We start from the raw sequence: 18597 nt of genomic DNA on the forward strand, positions 1-18597 counted from the left end.
ACGAGGAAAGGCCTGAATTGTAGAACTGCAAAACCTGTTGCCAAGGTGACCTCTGTGGTTCTATACATTCTCTCTGACTTCTTCAACAGTCCAGAAGAGTAAGCAACAGTCTGCCTTAAATCACCTACTTGTTAGCATTAGCATTAGTAGAGGCATATGATGCAAGAAAGCAAGCTTATTCAGCATCAGCCAAAAAAAAAAAAAAAAAAAAACCCTCTCCCATTTCACCCCTCCGTTCGTTCGAAATACCTGTCCAGTTGAGCTTTAAATTTGTTTAGGCTATCAACTTCAACAACAAGTGATGGAAGTCGGTTCCACCAACCAAACACCCGCTGGCCAAAGGCAAATTTCCGCACATCTATCCGACATCCGTCCTTCCTCAATTTGAATTTATGCCCTCTGAGGTGATTATTCTGAGAAAGATGAAGAATCCCATTGGCATTCAGCATGCTCAAACCATTCAAAGCCTTATACACCTCTATCAGATCACCTCGCCGGTGCCTAGTCTCCAGACTCTGTAATTTGCAAAACTTAAGCCTTTCTTCGTAAGAGCAACCCTTTGTTCCATTTACTAATCTTGTTGCCCTTCTCTGTACCCGTTCCAGCAGCTCTACATCCTTCTTGAAATGAGGCCTCCAGACCTGTATACAGTACTCAAGATGTGGCCTAACCATTGCCTTATACAAGGGAATAATCACCTCCTTGCTAGAAAAATTCCTGTATATCATTGACAAGACACCATGAGCTACTCTTGCAGCTCGTCTGCACTGCTCAGAGAACTTCATATCTGCCTGCACAATTACCCCCAGGTCCTTTTCATTCTCCACCACTGTCAGTGTAGTACCGCAGAGTTGATACATTGCTCTGGGGTTACTGTTACCCATATGTAGTACTTTACATTTGTCAATGGCCTCCTCTGTAGCCAGGTGGGCAGGAGCAGCAGTGCGTAGCACACGCTTCTTGATTAGACCGACGTTCGAGCCCGTGACCACCAAATACGGAGGATGCGGAAAGGTCAGGAAATGACTACAGCATATCCTCGGAGCAATATGGCCTTAGTTGCTAATGCTCCTAAAAACCAAATAACAAACATTTGTCAATGTTAAACTTCATTTGCCACCTCTCAGCCCATCTGTTCAACCTTTCCAGATCCTGTTGCAGCAGCATAGCGTCAGTAGTGTCCTTAACGACCCTGCCAACCTTTGTATCATCTGCAAACTTAGACATTAAACTTGATATCCCATCATCATCAATATCATTCATAAACACCGAAAACAACAATGGACCCAACACTGAACCTTGAGGAACTCCACTAATAACATTAGTCCACGTTGAGCAGTGTCCATTGATTACCACTCTCTGTCTTCTGCCACTCAACCATCCCCTTATCCATAGCAGCAATTTGCCTCCAATGCCACACTGCTCCAATTTGTGCAGCAGTCTTCCATGTGCAACAGTATCAAAAGCCTTTCTAAGATCCAAATATATAATATCAAAGTTATTCCCTGCATCCAGTTCTTTTGTGACTACATCATAGTATCCAATCAAATTGGTCAGGCAAGACCTGCCCTTAACAAAACCATGCTGCGTCTGAGCTATAACTGAATTCTTGTCTAGATGATCCTGCAGTGCTTCTTTAACCAGTGCCTCCATTAATTTACCTGGAACAGAAGTTAAACTAACAGGTCTATAATTACTTGTGTCAGCCTTTGATCCTCCTTTGTGAATTGGGGTTACATTTGCACATCTCCAGTCTATGGGTACCTCCCCTGAGTCCAAAGAAGCTCTCATAATTATGGCTAGGGGTTTGCATACTTCCTTTGCTGCCTCCTTTAATATAACCGGATAGATCCCATCCACCCCAGATGCCTTTTTTATGTTTATCCTCAACAATCTCTCCTCCACTTTCCTCTCAGATATTACAAAATCATCCAGCTCACTGCCAATGTTTACTTTACCTACATGATTCTCCTTCCTGAATAACTCCTCATGCGTGAATGTAGATGCAAAATACTCGTTTAGATTGTTAGCCACCTGAGCAGGATCCTCAACTGTTGAACCATCAATATCCAGTGGACCAATCTGATTCATCCCTTTCCTTCTCGAGTTCAAGTATGTAAAGAACTCCTTTCTGTTTTTCTTTGCATCCTTTGCCAAGGATTTTTCGTAGTCTGCCTTTGCCTGCCTAATCTCCTTTGTGACTTGGTTACAGACCAACGTATATCTATCATAGGCTTCCATGTCACCCATTAATTTGTATGTATCCCATGCATTTTTCTTCTCTGCCACATGTCTCATTAGTCCATCTGACAACCATTTAGGCCTAAACCTTGAACAATATTTCTTAGTTGGTATGTAAAGCCTGGTAGCCACCAAGATTAGTTCCTTGAATGCTTCCCATTTTGAGTTTGCTGTTGGTAACATCATCAGTTGGTCCCACTGTATAGAATTTAAATACTGTCTCAGACCATCATAGTCGCCTTTACGAAAACAAAAACCCTTCCCTTTACCTCTGATGGTAGTTACCTCCTTGAGTAAATCCCACTTCAACACACTGTGATCACTGCCACCTAGTGGTTCATTTATCTGCAGGTTCTTAATGCATGAAGAATCACTACTGATAATGAGATCAAGAGTATTGCTCCCTCTTGTTGCCTCACGAACATGCTGATGTAGAAAACAATCATCCAATAAATCCACAAAAGCCTTGCTAGTGTGCGAGTGACCAACCCACAAATTCCAGTCAATATCTGGGAAATTAAAATCCCCCATTATAAGACTCTCTGATTTACTGGCCCACTCTATTTCCCTGTACAATATATTATTATACTCATCAGAGTCATTAGGCCTATAGCACACTCCTACTCTCAATTTTGATTTCCCTATGCTTATGTCACACCAAACTGACTCGACACTGCCCTGTCCATCGATGTCAACTGGCTTCACTTCCTTTGACTTTATGTGTTTCTTAATTAATAGCATAACCCCTCCTCCCCTCCTGTCTATCCTTTCTATATACATTGTATTCCCCAAATTCCAGTTCCGCATTACTTATATCTGTGTGACACCACGTCTCTGATATCCCAACAATATCTGCCTTTGATGTTTTGAGCAATACCTCAAATTCATCAAATTTATTTACCAAACTCCTAGCATTGGTGTACACGCAGATATACATGCACCTGTTTCTATTCTTAGCTACCCTAACACAACCCATGTGTTTACTTGTAACGCAATGACTACCAGCAGTCTCTGAAATATCCTGCTTGTTTTTCAGACTTCTGCTCATTTGAATAGAAGCAGTGCAAGAATCACTTCCACCTCTGCCAGTGGCTACTGTTAATCTATTAGTCCTTGTATCCCCCCCAACTAGCAGTTTTCCGACCCACCTAACACTGCCTCGACAGCATCAGCAAAAATTCTTGCACCCTTTCTATTTAAGTGTATCCCATCCCTGTAGAAGCAATCTCTCCTGTTAACAAGTACAGTCCAGGCTGAAAAAAATTCTACCCCTTGAGCCTTGCACAATCCCTCCAGTGCCGAATTGATCGACAAGGCTCTCATCATATACTCCCTCCTATCGTGTCTGGGCAGAATTGCAGACACTTTCAAGTTCAACCCTAATTCACGGCTTTTTTTCAACAGTGACCTGTACTTGCTAAGTAATTCCGCCGGTCTCGTACTCTTAATATCATTAGTGCCAACGTGTACAACTATATCACCTTTTGTGCCCTTAAAAGATGATATCCGCTCTACAACGTCATCAACCTTTGCCCCTGGCAGACATACCCTGGTCCTATTCCACCTATCCTTTTTACAAAGCATGTTCCCCGTTTCCCTGACAATAGAGTCACCAACAACTACTAGTTCCTGTGGGACCAGCGCATTCTGCCTAGGGGGCTGCCCCTGTGTTGCCTGATGACCAAGTGCAAGCTCTGGCGTTGATGTGGGCAGCTGAGAGCTTGATGGGCCCCTCAATTTATTTCCTTCAAGGGCATCCACCCTGTCCTTCAAGGTCTCATAAAGGCCCATAACAACGCTGAGTTGTCGCCTGATTGTTGCTCAAGAACCCCAGCAATGGCATAACTAGATGCAGCCATGCATCTAGTTATGCCATTACAAAAAATGGCTTTGTGAAATCTGGATAAATCAGCAGAGGCTGTGCTGTCAAAGCAGTTTTCAGCTTATCAAAGGCTTGCTCGGTGGAACTATCCCAAGTGAAAGGAGTGTCTTTCTTCGTAAGCTGCATCAAAGGGCTAGCTGTTTCTGCGAAATCTGGGATGAACTTTCTATAAAATCCTGCCATCCCGAGGAACGACTGGACCTGTTTGACTGTCCATGGAAGTAAACAATATCAAATTGCAACGACATTGTTCGGATCAGGGCAGACACCATCTCCGCTCACAAGATGACCTAAATATGTCAATTGCTGTTTCAGAAATTCACATTTTTTAGGCACCAGTTTTAGATCATATTCTCTTAGATGCTTGAAAACCGTCTACAGTTTTGCAAGATGGGATCAAATCACTGGAAGCGACGATGATATCATCCAAATATGCAAAAATTGAGTCCTTTTTCAAATCTTGTACCAATGACATAGCATGAACGAGCTTGGAGCATTTTTCAATCCAAATGGCATTTTGTTATATTGAAATAACAATTCACCTGTGGTAAAAGCTGTCTGAAGGATGGACTTCTATCTGATGAAAACCACTTTCTAAGTCTAATGAACTAAAATAACATGCATTACCCAGCTCATCCAAAATTTTGGGCATGTTTGAATTGGATAATTGTCTGCAAAGGTCTTTGCATTGAGTTTGCCGAAGTCAATACATAGACAATAAGATTCATCTTTCTTCTTCACTAACACAATCAGTGCTGAGTATGGAGAATTCTGGGTTCAATGATACCAGTTCAATGGAAACTGGGTTCAATGATACCAGTCTCTAAAAGATTGTGTACTTGATCCTCAACTACCTTCTTCAACATATAAGACACTCTATAGGCTGTCTACTTAATGGGAATTCTGTCAGTCACCCTAATTCTGTGACAAAAGATCCTTGAATTACTAAGCTGAGCTGGGGATTTGGTGAACACATCTTTATATTCACATAATAAGTAGGCCGCCTCCGTAGCCAGATAGGAAGGAGCAGCAGTGCGTAGCACACGCTTCTTGATTAGACCGGGGTTTGAGCCCATCACCACCAAATACAGAGGATGCGGAAAGGTCAGGGAATGACCACCGCATATCCCGGAGCAATATGGCCTTAGTTGCTAATGCTCCTAAAAATCAAATAACAAACAAACATAATAAGTGACAATTTGCATCTCTGATCGCCTGTTAGATTATCAAGCTCAAAGTCTTCTATACTCACAGGAGTTATTCTTTTCTAATCTTTTTTCTCACCTACAAAGTTAACTTAATTATTTTTAAGGCTCTCAAGGCTAACAATTCCCATGCCTTTCGGAAGGTGAAGTGGCTGAGTCATCAAATTCGCAATAAGCACTGAGACTTTTCCATTTTCCCTATCTTATCTACTAAGCATCTTACCACTAAATCATCCCAACTCAAGTTAATGTTAAGTTCTGCTAATACTAGTTGCTCAGTAGGAACAGCAAGCTGGTCACAATATACTGTTACCACCCTCTCTGTGGATGTTGGAAGCACATGCGTACAGGTAAGTTTAACTACAGTGGGTTTGGAACCCAAAAACTGTTCCCGACTACCTTCCTCTCTTAAACAAATCCTCAGTGGAACTGAATGCACTATTCCTTTACCTAAGTCTATTGAAAACGAAAATCTCTCTAACACATTTAATCCCAATATTATATCATACTGGCCCTTAAAATTTCCAGAAGCTACTAAAACATTATCCTGAAAAGTCGCACTATCTAACTTAAGATTTACTGTAACTTCAGTGTGTATAGGCATATTGCCTGAAACACCGATTACGGTTAGGTCTTGAGACCTTTTATTTAATGATCTATCATGCTTAATTTTATTAAACAAATCTACTCATTAAGATGATACTTGCTCCAGTGTCTATAAGATATCTGGCTTCAACGTTTTGAACATATCCTGCAGAGATTTGATATATGTGTTTCCTGGTTAGCATGGTTAATATTGAGGTTCATTAGAAATCAAATGAAATTCTCTTTGTTTACAACAGCTATACAAGCAAACCAAAATTGAAATTTCCCCTAAAAAATTAAATGCGTTTGTAATAAATAATGATATATTCCTTTCAGTAGTTTTGACTAGTGAAGAAATGTGGATTCATTACTGGAACTTGCATTACTGTGACAAAAGAATATCTCTATGGTCAGTATGACAGTCAAATCTTGGGTGGACCAGAATTTAAATATAAGTAATTTTCCCTCGAAAATAAGTGTAAATTGGCATCCACTTGTAGCTTTCTGTTGCATATACCTTTATTTTCTTTGGTACATGGGTAAAAAAAAAGTGGGGAAATTATAAAACTGGACGATATACTTTGTTGATATGATTATTGCTAACATGTTTAATATATTAGCAACAAATATATGTTTTATTTTGATATAAGTGTGTATAACTTCATAAATATATATGTTTTCCTTATAGGTACTTAATAGCACTTGGACTAGAAAAGGGCAGCATTTTATTATACACCTGGTTACCTTCTGTGGGAAAAGACACTTGGCAGTTATATTATGAGCTACATACCTTGTATCCTTTGTTTTAGCATTGAACATAAACCCTCGATATAACAGATGTCATGGACCGAACAAATAATAATACAGTAATGTACATATTAATCTTCACCAAATAATTTTTTAAGGTATACAAAACTTCAGTGTTATTATTAATTAAAAATTAATAATAATTACCTATTTCTATTATTGTTTTGATAATTACCTACTTTTATTTTTATAATCAAATTCAGAAAATTGTAGTCAGGAAACTGTTTTTTATTCTTTCTGAAAACGTGTTCAAACAGCTGGTTTCCCAGATTACAGATAAGAGCAAGCAGTGACTTGCGAGCTGAACGTGACTCGGGACATTAAACTGCAGGTTTACCAACTCACTTTGGTTCTGTCTCAGTCTGCCTCAAGTTATCTTGCGGTCAGGTTGTATACAGAGTGTTTCTGTGATTTCTGAATTAGCATTAGTAGAGGCATATGATGCAAGAAAGCAAGCTTATGCAGCATCAGCCAAAAAAAAAAAAAAAAAAAAAAAACACTTCCACTTCACCCCTCCATTCGTTCGAAATACCTGTCCAGCTGAGCCTTAAATTTATTTAGGCTATTAACTTCCACAACAAGGGATGGAAGTCTGTTCCACCAACCAACTACCCGCTGGCTAAAGGCAAATTTCCGCACATCTATCCTACATCTGTCTTTCCTCAATCTGAATTTATGCCCTCTCAGGTGATTATTCTGAGCAAGAGGAAGAATCCCATCGGCATTGAGCCTGCTCAAACCATTCAAGGCTTTATACACCTCTATCAGATCACCTCGCCGCTGCCTAGTCTCCAGACACTGTAATTTGCAAAACTTAAGCCTTTCTTCGTAAGAGCAACCCCTTGTTCCTTTCACTAATCTTGTTGCCCTTCTCTGTACTCGTTCCAACAGCTCTATATCCTTCTTAAAATGAGGCCTCCAGACCTGTATACAGTACTCAAGGTGTGGCCTGACCATTGCCTTATACAAGGGGATAATCACCTCCTTATCCCTGCTAGAAAAATTCCTCTATATATCATTGACAAGACACCATGAGCTACTCTTGCAGCCCGTCTGCACTGCTGAGAGAACTTCATATCTGCCTGCACGAATACCCCCATGTCCTTTTCATTCTCTACCACTGTCAGTGTAGTACCACAGAGTGCTCTGGGGTTGCTGTTTCCCATATGTAGTACTTTACGTTTGTCAATGTTAAACTTCAATTGCCACCTCTCAGCACATCTGCTCAACCTTTCCAGATTCTGTTGCAGCAGCATAGCGTCAGTAGTGTCCTTAACAACCCTGCCAACCTTTCTATCGTCTGCAAACTTGGACATTAAGCTTGATATATACCATCATCAATATTATTTATAAATACAGAAAACAATAATGGACCCAACACTGAACCCTGAGGGACTCCACTAATAACATTAGTCCACGATGAGCAGTGTTCACTGATTACCACTCTCTCTCCACCCTCAACCACCCCTTTATCCATAGCAGCAATTTGCCTCCAATGCCACACTGCTCCAATTTGTACAGCAGTCTTCCATGTGCAACAGTATCAAAAGCCTTTGTAAGATCCAAGTATATAATACTTGACTGGGTAGTGGGAGTCAGATGTGTTCAAAGCTGCTAAGTGGATTTTGTTATTTATTGATTTGAAATTATTGTTTTTCTAAAAACTTTTGATTTAAATTTAATTGTATAGCATTATTTTGTGATTTTCTGATTAATCTGGGGTATTTCTTCTTTTCTCGGCCTCGTAATTGCATAAAAATATTGGTAAGGGTATCAAAGCCACGTGTTACAAGTTGCAGCTCCGCTGAATGAGAAGTTTTTTAGCCATATTTAGCCGCTTTCTTCACTAATTCATTAAATTATTTTCTATAAGTAGCTTATAGATCTAGTCAGGATCCTTAGTTTATTCTGAATTGAGACAGGGAGATTTGGAAGTTAATTAATACTTAAGTGTCCGTAGATTTATCATTCGTAACTTTCCGCCATTGTTATACAACACATTATATCCCGAACTAGATAGCGTAAGCTTAGTATAGTACAGTATATAATATAATATTATCAGTTAATCAGTAAAATCTATTAATTTTGTTAAACTTCATTGTCAATTAAATTGTACTTTTAACTATATACATATAATGACTTAGATTACAAACGTAACATAACTTGATACGGAAGTTATAAATGGAACTCATAGATAATACTTGATACTGAAAAATATATATAGCATTATAACTGTGTTGGGATACAAGATTAGGGTTATAATTTTGTACTGAAATCGAAATTTTATTGAAATTAAATCAAAATCATGACTCATACCAGAGCAGCAAAGCAAAAGGCTCAAGCTAATGGGAGTGCTATGGCTCAGAGGAGAACTGATCGGGGCAGTTGCCCTTTGAATCACAGCCTTTTAAAATGCGCTGCTTGCTTGATGTTTGTGGAGCAGTCGGGACGGGATATGATATTGCCATGGTGGATGTCTTTGTGTGTGTGGGATGCAAGGAATGTAACAAAATCAGGCGACAACTAAGCGTTGTTATGGGCCTATATGAGAACTTGAAGGATCTAAATTGAGGGGCCCATCAAGCTCTCAGCTGCCCGCATCAACGCCAGAGCATGCACTTGGTCGTCACACAACGCAGTGGCAACCCCCAAGGCAGAATGCGCTGTTCCCACAGGAACTAGTAGTTGTTGGTGACTCTATTGTCAGGGAAACGGGGAATATGCTTTGTAAAAAGGATAGGTGGAACAGGACCAGGGTATGTCTGCCAGGGGCAAAGGTTGATGACGTTGTAGAGCGGATATCATCTTTTTACAAAGCATAAAAATGATAAATAGTTGTATACATTGGCACTAATGAGTAGGAGACTGGTAGAATTACTTAACAAGTACAGGTCACTGTTGAAAAAAAAGCCGTGAATTAGGGTTGAATTTGAAAGTGTCTGCAAAATAGGAGGGAGTACAGTAAACTCCCGCTATTCACGGTCACCGATTTAATATAAAATGAAACTTAAAAAATGTAAATTATAAAGTGCCGTGAACATTTTCGGCCATAAAAAAACATGGGCGTGGCTAAAATTCTTTCCTGGTCAAAACAGCGCTCAGTGGGTGGGAGGAGAGGGGTGACAAAATCCCGAGCGTGGATCTTTCTCGCTAATCCTTTTTAAGTACGTGTTATGCGCTTGCCATGGAAGGTTTCGTCATTTGTTTTTAATTTATATGCTTATAAATTGAATAAAGTTATCAATTTATATGCTTACAAAAGTGATAAAACTACCGTTTTGCAGTGTAAAACAGACTTTTTCGAGTGTGTTAATGGAAGAAAGTGACTTTATTTGGACAAGTTCTTTCTAACCCGTATACAAAAATATGGCTACGAATAACAAGGGAATGTGAATGTCAAATATCAAAGATGACACTGGCAAATAAAATTGAGTTATTAGACAAGATTTCTAATGGTGAAAGGGTCTTCTCAGTGGCAAAACATTATAAAATCAATGAGTCGACGGTACGATCAATCAAAAAATCGGAAGAAAAAATCCACCCTAGTGTCCGTGAAAACGTGCTAATTGCTTCAAAAATTTGCTCTGCAACTCGTGATGTTAAATTGGAAAAAATGGAAAAGGCTTTAAATCTGTGGATAGAAGACCGAACTCAAAATAAAATTCTGTTAAGTTCACTCATCATTCGTGAAAGGGCAAAACTCCTTTATCAACACTTTAGCGAAACAGGTGATAGCACTGGCGGGATAAGTTTTTTTTTTTTGCTAGCAAAGACACTGGTATGAAAGATTTGTTTGAAATTTCTAATAAATATTACATTTAATATTAAATTGTTTCTTGGCGCCTCCGTAGCCAGGTGGGCAGGAGCGGCAGTGCATAGCACACGCTTCTTGATTAGACCGCGGTTCGAGCCCATGACCCCCAAATACGGAGGATGCAGAAAGGTCAGGGAATGGCCACCGCATATACCCGGAGCAATATGGCCTTAGTTGCTAATGCTCCTAAAAACCAAATAACTAACTAACTAAATTGTTTCTTATTTTCATTTCAATGCCATATGCTTGCATTTCACTACGTACTGTCTATGTACAGTGTCATATTATGAAGGTACATATAATACATATATAGACAAAATTTTAGACTAGTTTTTCTTATATATTTCATACTTTGGAACGGAACCCCTTTATTACTATGAGAGCCATAACTCAGTATTCACGGCATTTCTCAGGAACGTAACCCCCGCTATTTGCGGGAGTTTACTGTATATGATGAGAGCCTTGTCGATCAATTCGGCCCTGGAAAGATTGTGCAAGGCTCAAAGGGTAGAATTTTTTTCAGCCTGGTCTGTACTTGTTAACAGGAGAGACTGCTTCTACAGGGATGGGATACACTTAAATAGAAAGGGTGCAAGAATATTTTCTGATGCTATCGAAGCAGTGTTAGGTGGGTCGGAAAACTGCTAGCTTGTGGGGGGGGATACAAGGACTAAAAGATTAACAGTAGCCATTGGCCGAGGTGAAAATGATTCTTGTACTGCTTCTATTGGAATGAGCAGAAGCCTGGAAAACAAGATGCAGGATAGTTCAGAAACTGCTGGGAGTCATTGCGGTACAAGTAAACACATGGGTTGTGTTAGGGTAGTTAAGAATAGGAACACGTGCATGTATACTTGCGTGTACACCAATGCTAGGAGTTTGGTAAATAAATTTGATGAATTTGAGGTATTGCTCAAAGCATCAAAGGCGGATATTGTTGGGATATCGGAGAAGTGGTGTCACACAGATACAAGGAATGCAGAACTGGAATTTGGAGAGTACAATGTGTACAGAAAGGATAGACAGGATAGGAAGGGAAGAGGGGTTATGCTATTAGTTAAGAAACACATAAAAATCCAAGGAAGTGAAGCCAGTCGAACATCGCTGGACAGTGCAGTGTTGAGTCAGTTTGGTGTGACATAAGCATTGGGAGATCAAAATTGAGAGTAGGAGTGTGCTATAGGCCTAATGACTCTGATGAGTATAATAAGAAACTGTATAGGGAAATAGAGTGGGCCAGTAAATCAGAGAGTCTTATAATGGGGGATTTTAATTTCCCAGATATTGACTGGAATTTGGGGGCTGGTCACTCACACACTAGCAAGGCTTTTGTGGATTTATTGGATGATTGTTTTCTACATCAGCATGTTCGGGAGGCAACTAGAGGGAGTAATACTCTTGATTTCATTATCAGTAGTGATTCTTCATGCATTACGAATCTGCAGATAAAGGAACCACTAGGTGGCAGTGATCACAGTGTGCTGAAATGGGATTTACTCAAAGAGGTAACTGCCATCAGGGGTAAAGGGAAGGGTTATTGCTTTCGTAAAGGCGACTACGATGGTCTGAGACAGTATTTAAATACTATACTGTGGGAACAACTAATGATGTTACCAACAGCAAATTCAAAATGGGAAACATTCAAAGAACTTATCTTGGAAGCTACTAGGCTTTACATGCCAACTAAGAAATATTGTTCAAGGTTTAGGCCTACATAGATATCAGATGAACTAATGAGACATATGGCAGAGAAGAAAAATGCATGGGATACCTATAAATTAACATGTGACACAAGCCTATGATAGATATAAGTTGATCTGTAGCCAAGTTACAAAGGAAGTTAGGCAGGCGAAGGCAGATTACAAGAAATCTTTGGCAAAGGATGCAAAGAAAAACAGCAAAGAGTTCTTTACTTATGTAAACTCTAGAAGGAAGGGGATGAATCAGATTGGTCCACTTGATATCAATGGTTCAACTGTTGATGATCCTGCTCAGGTAGCTAACAAACTAAATGAATATTTTGCATCAACATTCACACATGAGGAGTTATTCAGCAAGGGGAATTCCAGAGGTGTATTCAATTCTGACAGTAAGCTAGATAATCTTGTAATAACTGAGAGTAAAGTAGAGGAGAAATTGTTGAAGATAAACACAAGAAAGGCACCTGGGATGGATGGGATCTACCCAGTTATATTAAATCAGGCAGCAAAGGAAGTAAGCAAACCCTTAGCCATAATTATGAGAGCTTCCTTGGACTCAGGGGAGGAACCCATAGACTGGAGATGTGGAAATGTGACCCCAATTCATAAAGGAGGATCAAAGGCTGACACAAGTAATTATAGACCTGTGAGTTTAACTTCTGTTCCAGGAAAATTAATGGAGGCACTGGTTAAAGAAGCACTGCAGGATCATCTAGACAAGACTTCCGTTGTAGCTCGGACACAGCATGGTTTTGTTAATGGAAAGTCTTGCCTGACCAATTTGATTGGATACTGTGATGCAGTTACAAAAGAACTGGATGCAGGGAATAACTTTGATATTATATACTTGGATCTTAGAAAGGCTTTTGATACTGTTGCACATGGAAGACTGCTGCACAAATTGGAGCAGTGTGGCATTGTAGGCAAATTGCTGCTATGGAGAAAGGGGTGGTTGAGGGGGAAAAGACAGAGAGTGGTAATCAATGGACACTGCTCATCGTGGGACTAATGTTATTAGTGGAGGCCCCTAGGGTTCAGTGTTGGGTCCATTATTGTTTTCTGTATTTATAAATGATATTGGTGATGGTATATCAAGCTTAATGTCCAAGTTTGCAGACAATACAAAGGTTGGCAGGTTTGCTAAGGACACTACTGATGCTATGCTGCTTCTAAATTAAATAGTAGTGAAGAAATTGTTTTTGTCATCAATGAAGCTCTGATTGGGCTGATGATCAGATTTACTTGTGGAAATCCTCGTTCACTTTCACTCAATGAAATTGGTATCGTACTCAGAGCATTCATCAAATGCTTTAATTCTTCTGAAATCATCTTTTCCTTTAGGTATTCCCAAAATCCATGAATTGTATCTCTTTCATTTAACTGTAACCTAATTGACAATTTTCTAACTTAATTTGTACCAAATACTAACATTTCACGTTTAAGTTTAATACCTTTATGTCCTCATTTTCCTTCTCTCGTCATTGAGATTGTCACTGGTTCTTTGAACTACATGTAGTTAAATTTGATTTTTTTTTTTTTTTTTTTTTTGAAACTGTACAAAATTTCAGTGTTATTTGGATATTCAGGTACCCATGTGACTATGTAAACAGAGATAGAGAAAATTTACAGAAAAATGTGGATAGCGCACTTCTGCAAAACAACAGATGATTATTTGTTGGGGTTAAAGTAAATCACTCTCCTAATTCTCGAACAGGGTGCTTACAGTTGATTCGCAGTGGTGTCCAACCTACGGCCTGTGAAAGAGTGAATCAAAGCAGCATTTTAAATTGTATAATTTAAAATGTTGGTTCAAAGTTAGATATCTTTTGCGGGCCGCACTGAGTGATTCGAGAAAAATTAGTGTGTTACATTTTCCATATCTTGTAAAAGTAATCTAAAAGTGTAAAAGTAAAAGTAATGTAAAAGTGTAAAAGTAAAAGTAAAATTGAAAATATTCAAAAATTTTATTAAAGCTGGCTGCGAGAATTAAGAGAGCTAATGGGATTACCATTCTACAACTTTATGGTACTTGTAAAACCTATCCGACAACCTGTTCCACATACAGAGAAGTCGCGCTCGTCAACAGTGAGAGATCAAGGGGTATTCCCAATGCTGACAATGGGCTGTGGTTAAACCTTCTACTGCAGTTGTGTCCAAATTTTTCCCATCCAGTGGCCATATTCAAAAAAAATTCAAAGTTAGATTTCTTTCATGGGCTGCACTGAGTGATTCGAGAAAAATTAGTGTTACATTTTCCATATCTTGTAAGTAAAAGTTAAAAGTAAAATTGAAAATATTCAAAAATTTTATTAAGTTCAATACACAATTACATTTATTAAATGTTTTGTTCAATAGCTTTCTTAATTCTTGCAGCCAGTAGTCTAGGAACGCCTTGGCACTGGGGCAGGTGCCAAGGGCGCCACTTACAGGCCACATCAGTTCTGTGCCAAACTATTTCAATATCTGAGGTTAGTTGACGAAATGGTGCCCCTAAATGATGTTGCATCAATATGAGAGCAGAGGGCGGGGTGAAAATTAATTTTTGCCAAATGGCATATTTTCAGAGGGTGATGCAAGCTTGCATGCATCATCTTTAAATAGATCTATTAGCAGTTCATAAAGTAACTTTTGACCGGACCAATCAGGTAACCACTACATCATCACATGCTGGAATGCAGGGCAGTTCTCAAATCACACATTATGTTTGGTATGGATGTTTTAGGGCACAAGGGCAAAAATGTGCCTATTCTTATATTATAATTTTATGTACTAAATCGCTCCGATTTTTGCATCATAGCAATTCATATATTCGTATTTGCTTAAGAAAGCTAAACGATTCATTTAGATTCGCATTATTTCCAGTAATATGGACGAGTGATACAGGTTCTTGCAGTCTTGACAATGAAAGGAAAGCACCTTTTTTTTGATATGACCGTAATGCGTACAATCTAGGAATATATGTTTAACAGTAAGTGGTGATGAACAGTGCATGCATAGCAGTGGGTCATTCCCCATGAACAGGTACATATGGGCTGGGTGCGTATGCCCTATATATAATCTTGCTAGTACAACCTCTTCCTGTCTGGTTTGCCCGTAGCTGGAATTCCATACTTCTGGTTTCTCTTTGATTTGGAGAATTTGTTGTTTTTTTGTGACCTCCAGATTTCGGTCCACTGAATTCTACATATTTTTTTAATAGCTTTAAATAATCTATATATGGTGTTATATTGTTCGCTTTGCTGGTGTTATACTGTTCGGGTGTTGGGCTGCCTGATCTGCTCTTTCATGCCCTGAGATCCAGCAAAATTTCACTGAATGATTTTTACTTCATAGCTGATTTAAACAGGATAGGATTTGTTTTATGATGGAATGCGATATATTGAAAACTTATTGTCCAATGCAGAGACAACACTCATGGAATCGGTGTGTATTACACTGCTAGCTGCCTGATCTGCTCTTTCATGCCCTGAGATCCAGCAAAATTTCACTGAATGATTTTTACTTCATAGCTGATTTAAACAGGATAGGATTTGTTTTATGATGGAATGCGATATATTGAAAACTTATTGTCCAATGCAGAGACAACACTCATGGAATCGGTGTGTATTACACTGCTAGCATTGTGGAAAGTGTTAATATTCTCTAAGGCTAATTTTATTGTGTATAATTCTGCAGAAAACTGCTGCATTCAACTGGTAGTGATATGGAAACCCTAAAAGAAGAAAAGACAGCTGCAGCACCAACAGCAGAGTCTGTGTTTGAACCATCTGTATATATTAAGCAACTTGGAGTACAGCAAACCCCCGCTATTCGCGGTATCTGTATTCGCGGTTTCGCGTATTCGCGATCGCCGATTTAATATAAAATGAAACCTAAAAAATGTGAATTTTAAAGCGCCGTGAATATTTTCCGCCATAAAAAAACATGGGCGTGGCTAAAATTATCTTTCCCGGTCAAAACAGCGCTCAGTGGGTGGGGGGAGGGGGTGACAAAATCGCGAGCGTGAATGTTTTTCGCTAATCCTTGTTCAATGTGTTATGCGCTTGTTATGGAAGGTTTCGTCGTTTGCTTTTAATTTATATGCTTATAAATTGAATAAATTTATCAATTTATAAATTGATATGCTTAAAAAAGTGATAAATCTACCGTTTTGCAGTGTAAAACAGACTTTTTCGAGTGTGTTAACGGAAGAAAGTGACTTTATTGTGGACAAGTTCTTTCTAACCCCTACAAAAATATGACTACGAATAACAAGAGAAATGTGAAAATATCAAAGAAGGTGATGACATTAGCGAATAAAATTGAGTTATTAGATAAAATTTCTAATGGTGAAAGTGTCTCCTCAGTGGCAAAACATTATAAAATCAATGAGTCAACGGTACAATCAATCAAAAAATCGGAAGAAAAAATCCGCCGTAGTGTCCGTGAAAACCCGCTAATTGCTTCAAAAATTTGCTCTGTAACTCGTGATGTTAAATTAGAAAAAATGGAAAAAGCTTTAAATCTGTGGATAGAACACCGAACTCAAAATAAAATTCCGTTAAATTCACTCATCATTCGTGAAAACGCAAAACTCCTTATCAACGCTTTAGCGAAACTGGTGATAGCACTGGCGGGATAGGTTTTTTAGCTAGCAAAGACGCTGATTTGAAAGATTTGTTTGAAATTTCTAATAAATATTACATTTAATATTAAATTGTTTTTTATTTTCATTTCGATGCCATACGCTTGCATTTCACTATGTACTGTCTATGTACATAGTCATATTATGAAGGTACATATAATACATACATAGACAAAATTTTAGACTAGTTTTTCTTATATATTTCATACTTTGGAACGGAACCCCTTTATTACTATGGGAGCCATAACTCAGTATTCGCGTTTTCGGTATTCGCGGCATTTCTCAGGAACGTAACCCCCGCGAATAGCGGGGGTTTACTGTATTGTTAATGAAGTGGTTCCTAAGGAACTTGGAGCATGGCCGTTATGAAGTTGTTTAATCCTTTCATATTCGAGACATTTCTTACCCCATTGATGAAAATAGGTATCACAGTGAATGAGATTTACAGGCCAGAGTGGATCAGGTACATCGGTCTCTTGGTGTATATTGTTAAATTGATAGTTCCAGGTATACAATAAATCTTTTAGATTAATACCAGTGGATCTATTTTCTGCCGGTTGTAGAATGCGATCCAATCTGGATTGAAAAGCACTGGAAGACTTTGAATTTGACTGCATAATTGAGGAGCAGAATTTCCTTCTAAGGTGAAGTGGAGATTCATGTGCCTCTACATAAATATTTTGGACAGGGTATGTGCACTTTTCCTAGCCGAGTCATAGACAACAGCACCATAATCTAGACGAGACCTGATAAGGGCACGATACAGATGAAGAAGAGAGTATCTATCAGCATCCCATTCGTGGCAGAAATGGATCTGAGGAAGTTAAGTTTTTTCAGGCAGACAGTTTGGAGATATGTTGCGTGAGAAACAAAGTTAAGTTTGGTGTCCAGCATTAAATTTAGGAAATGAAGATTACTGGTGAGAGGGATCAGGTGATTCTTTAGCCGAAGTTCTAGAGAAGTGAATTGTAACTGTTTTTTGTTCAGGCATACGATACCCATTTGCATTGTCCATATTTCTAGCTTATTTAGGGATAGTTGTAGCTGTTTTTTTAATGGTATGAATATTTTTTGAACTGCAAGATATAGTTAGATAATCGGCGTACATATATAATTCTAGAGTATTGGGAATGTTCTGAGTTATTGTGTTCAGCCTAAGTGAAAAAAAGAGTAGCACTAAGTATTGATCCTTGTGGGACCCCTTCTTGAGTAAAGATATGAGAAAGCACTGTTTGGTAACATACTTTAAAGGTTTTGTGTTGAAGAAAGTTTTGAATGAAGTTTGGTAAATGTCCTTGTAATCTTAGGGAGTAAAGTTCTTGCAATATGCCATACCTCCAGGTTGTATCAAAAGCCTTTTCAATATCCAAACTTACCATTACAATATGTTCATTTTTCACATAAGCATTACAGATATTAGTCTCTGCTTTCACCATGAGATCCAAAGTGGATCTATTTTGTCGAAATCTAAATTGATTGTTGTTTAGCATCTTGTCAGTTTCAAGAACCCAGGTAAGTCGTCTGTGTATCATCCTTTCTAGAGTTTTATGTAAACAACTGGTTGTTAAGGGAGATTGGTGGGTAATTTTGTGGGCATGATTGATCTTTTCCTGGTTTGGGAAAGGCTAAAATATTGGAATGATGTCAGGTAGAAGGATATGTACCTTCAAGAAAGATCTGGTTAAAGAAAGTTATTAGTAAATTGAAATCTGTATTGTTTAAATGTTTTAGCATTACAT

The 18597-nt window shown here is 38.7% G+C and overlaps 1 protein-coding gene across 1 annotated transcript in view; it reads left to right on the plus strand.

Annotated features, from left to right (window-relative positions):
• Elp2 (elongator complex protein 2) overlaps nucleotides 1–18597 on the plus strand; it is a 407540-nt gene that overhangs the window by 364726 nt on the left and 24217 nt on the right. The window contains exon 18 of the mRNA XM_090382492.1: nucleotides 6602–6706. Coding sequence (XP_090238618.1) covers nucleotides 6602–6706 — 105 coding nt within the window. The remainder of the gene's footprint in view (nucleotides 1–6601; nucleotides 6707–18597) is intronic.

Source organism: Mastigoproctus giganteus, chromosome 1 (genome assembly GCF_048544385.1).
Source record: "Mastigoproctus giganteus isolate SK-2022 chromosome 1, ASM4854438v1, whole genome shotgun sequence".
Classification (NCBI taxonomy): domain Eukaryota; kingdom Metazoa; phylum Arthropoda; class Arachnida; order Uropygi; family Thelyphonidae; genus Mastigoproctus; species Mastigoproctus giganteus.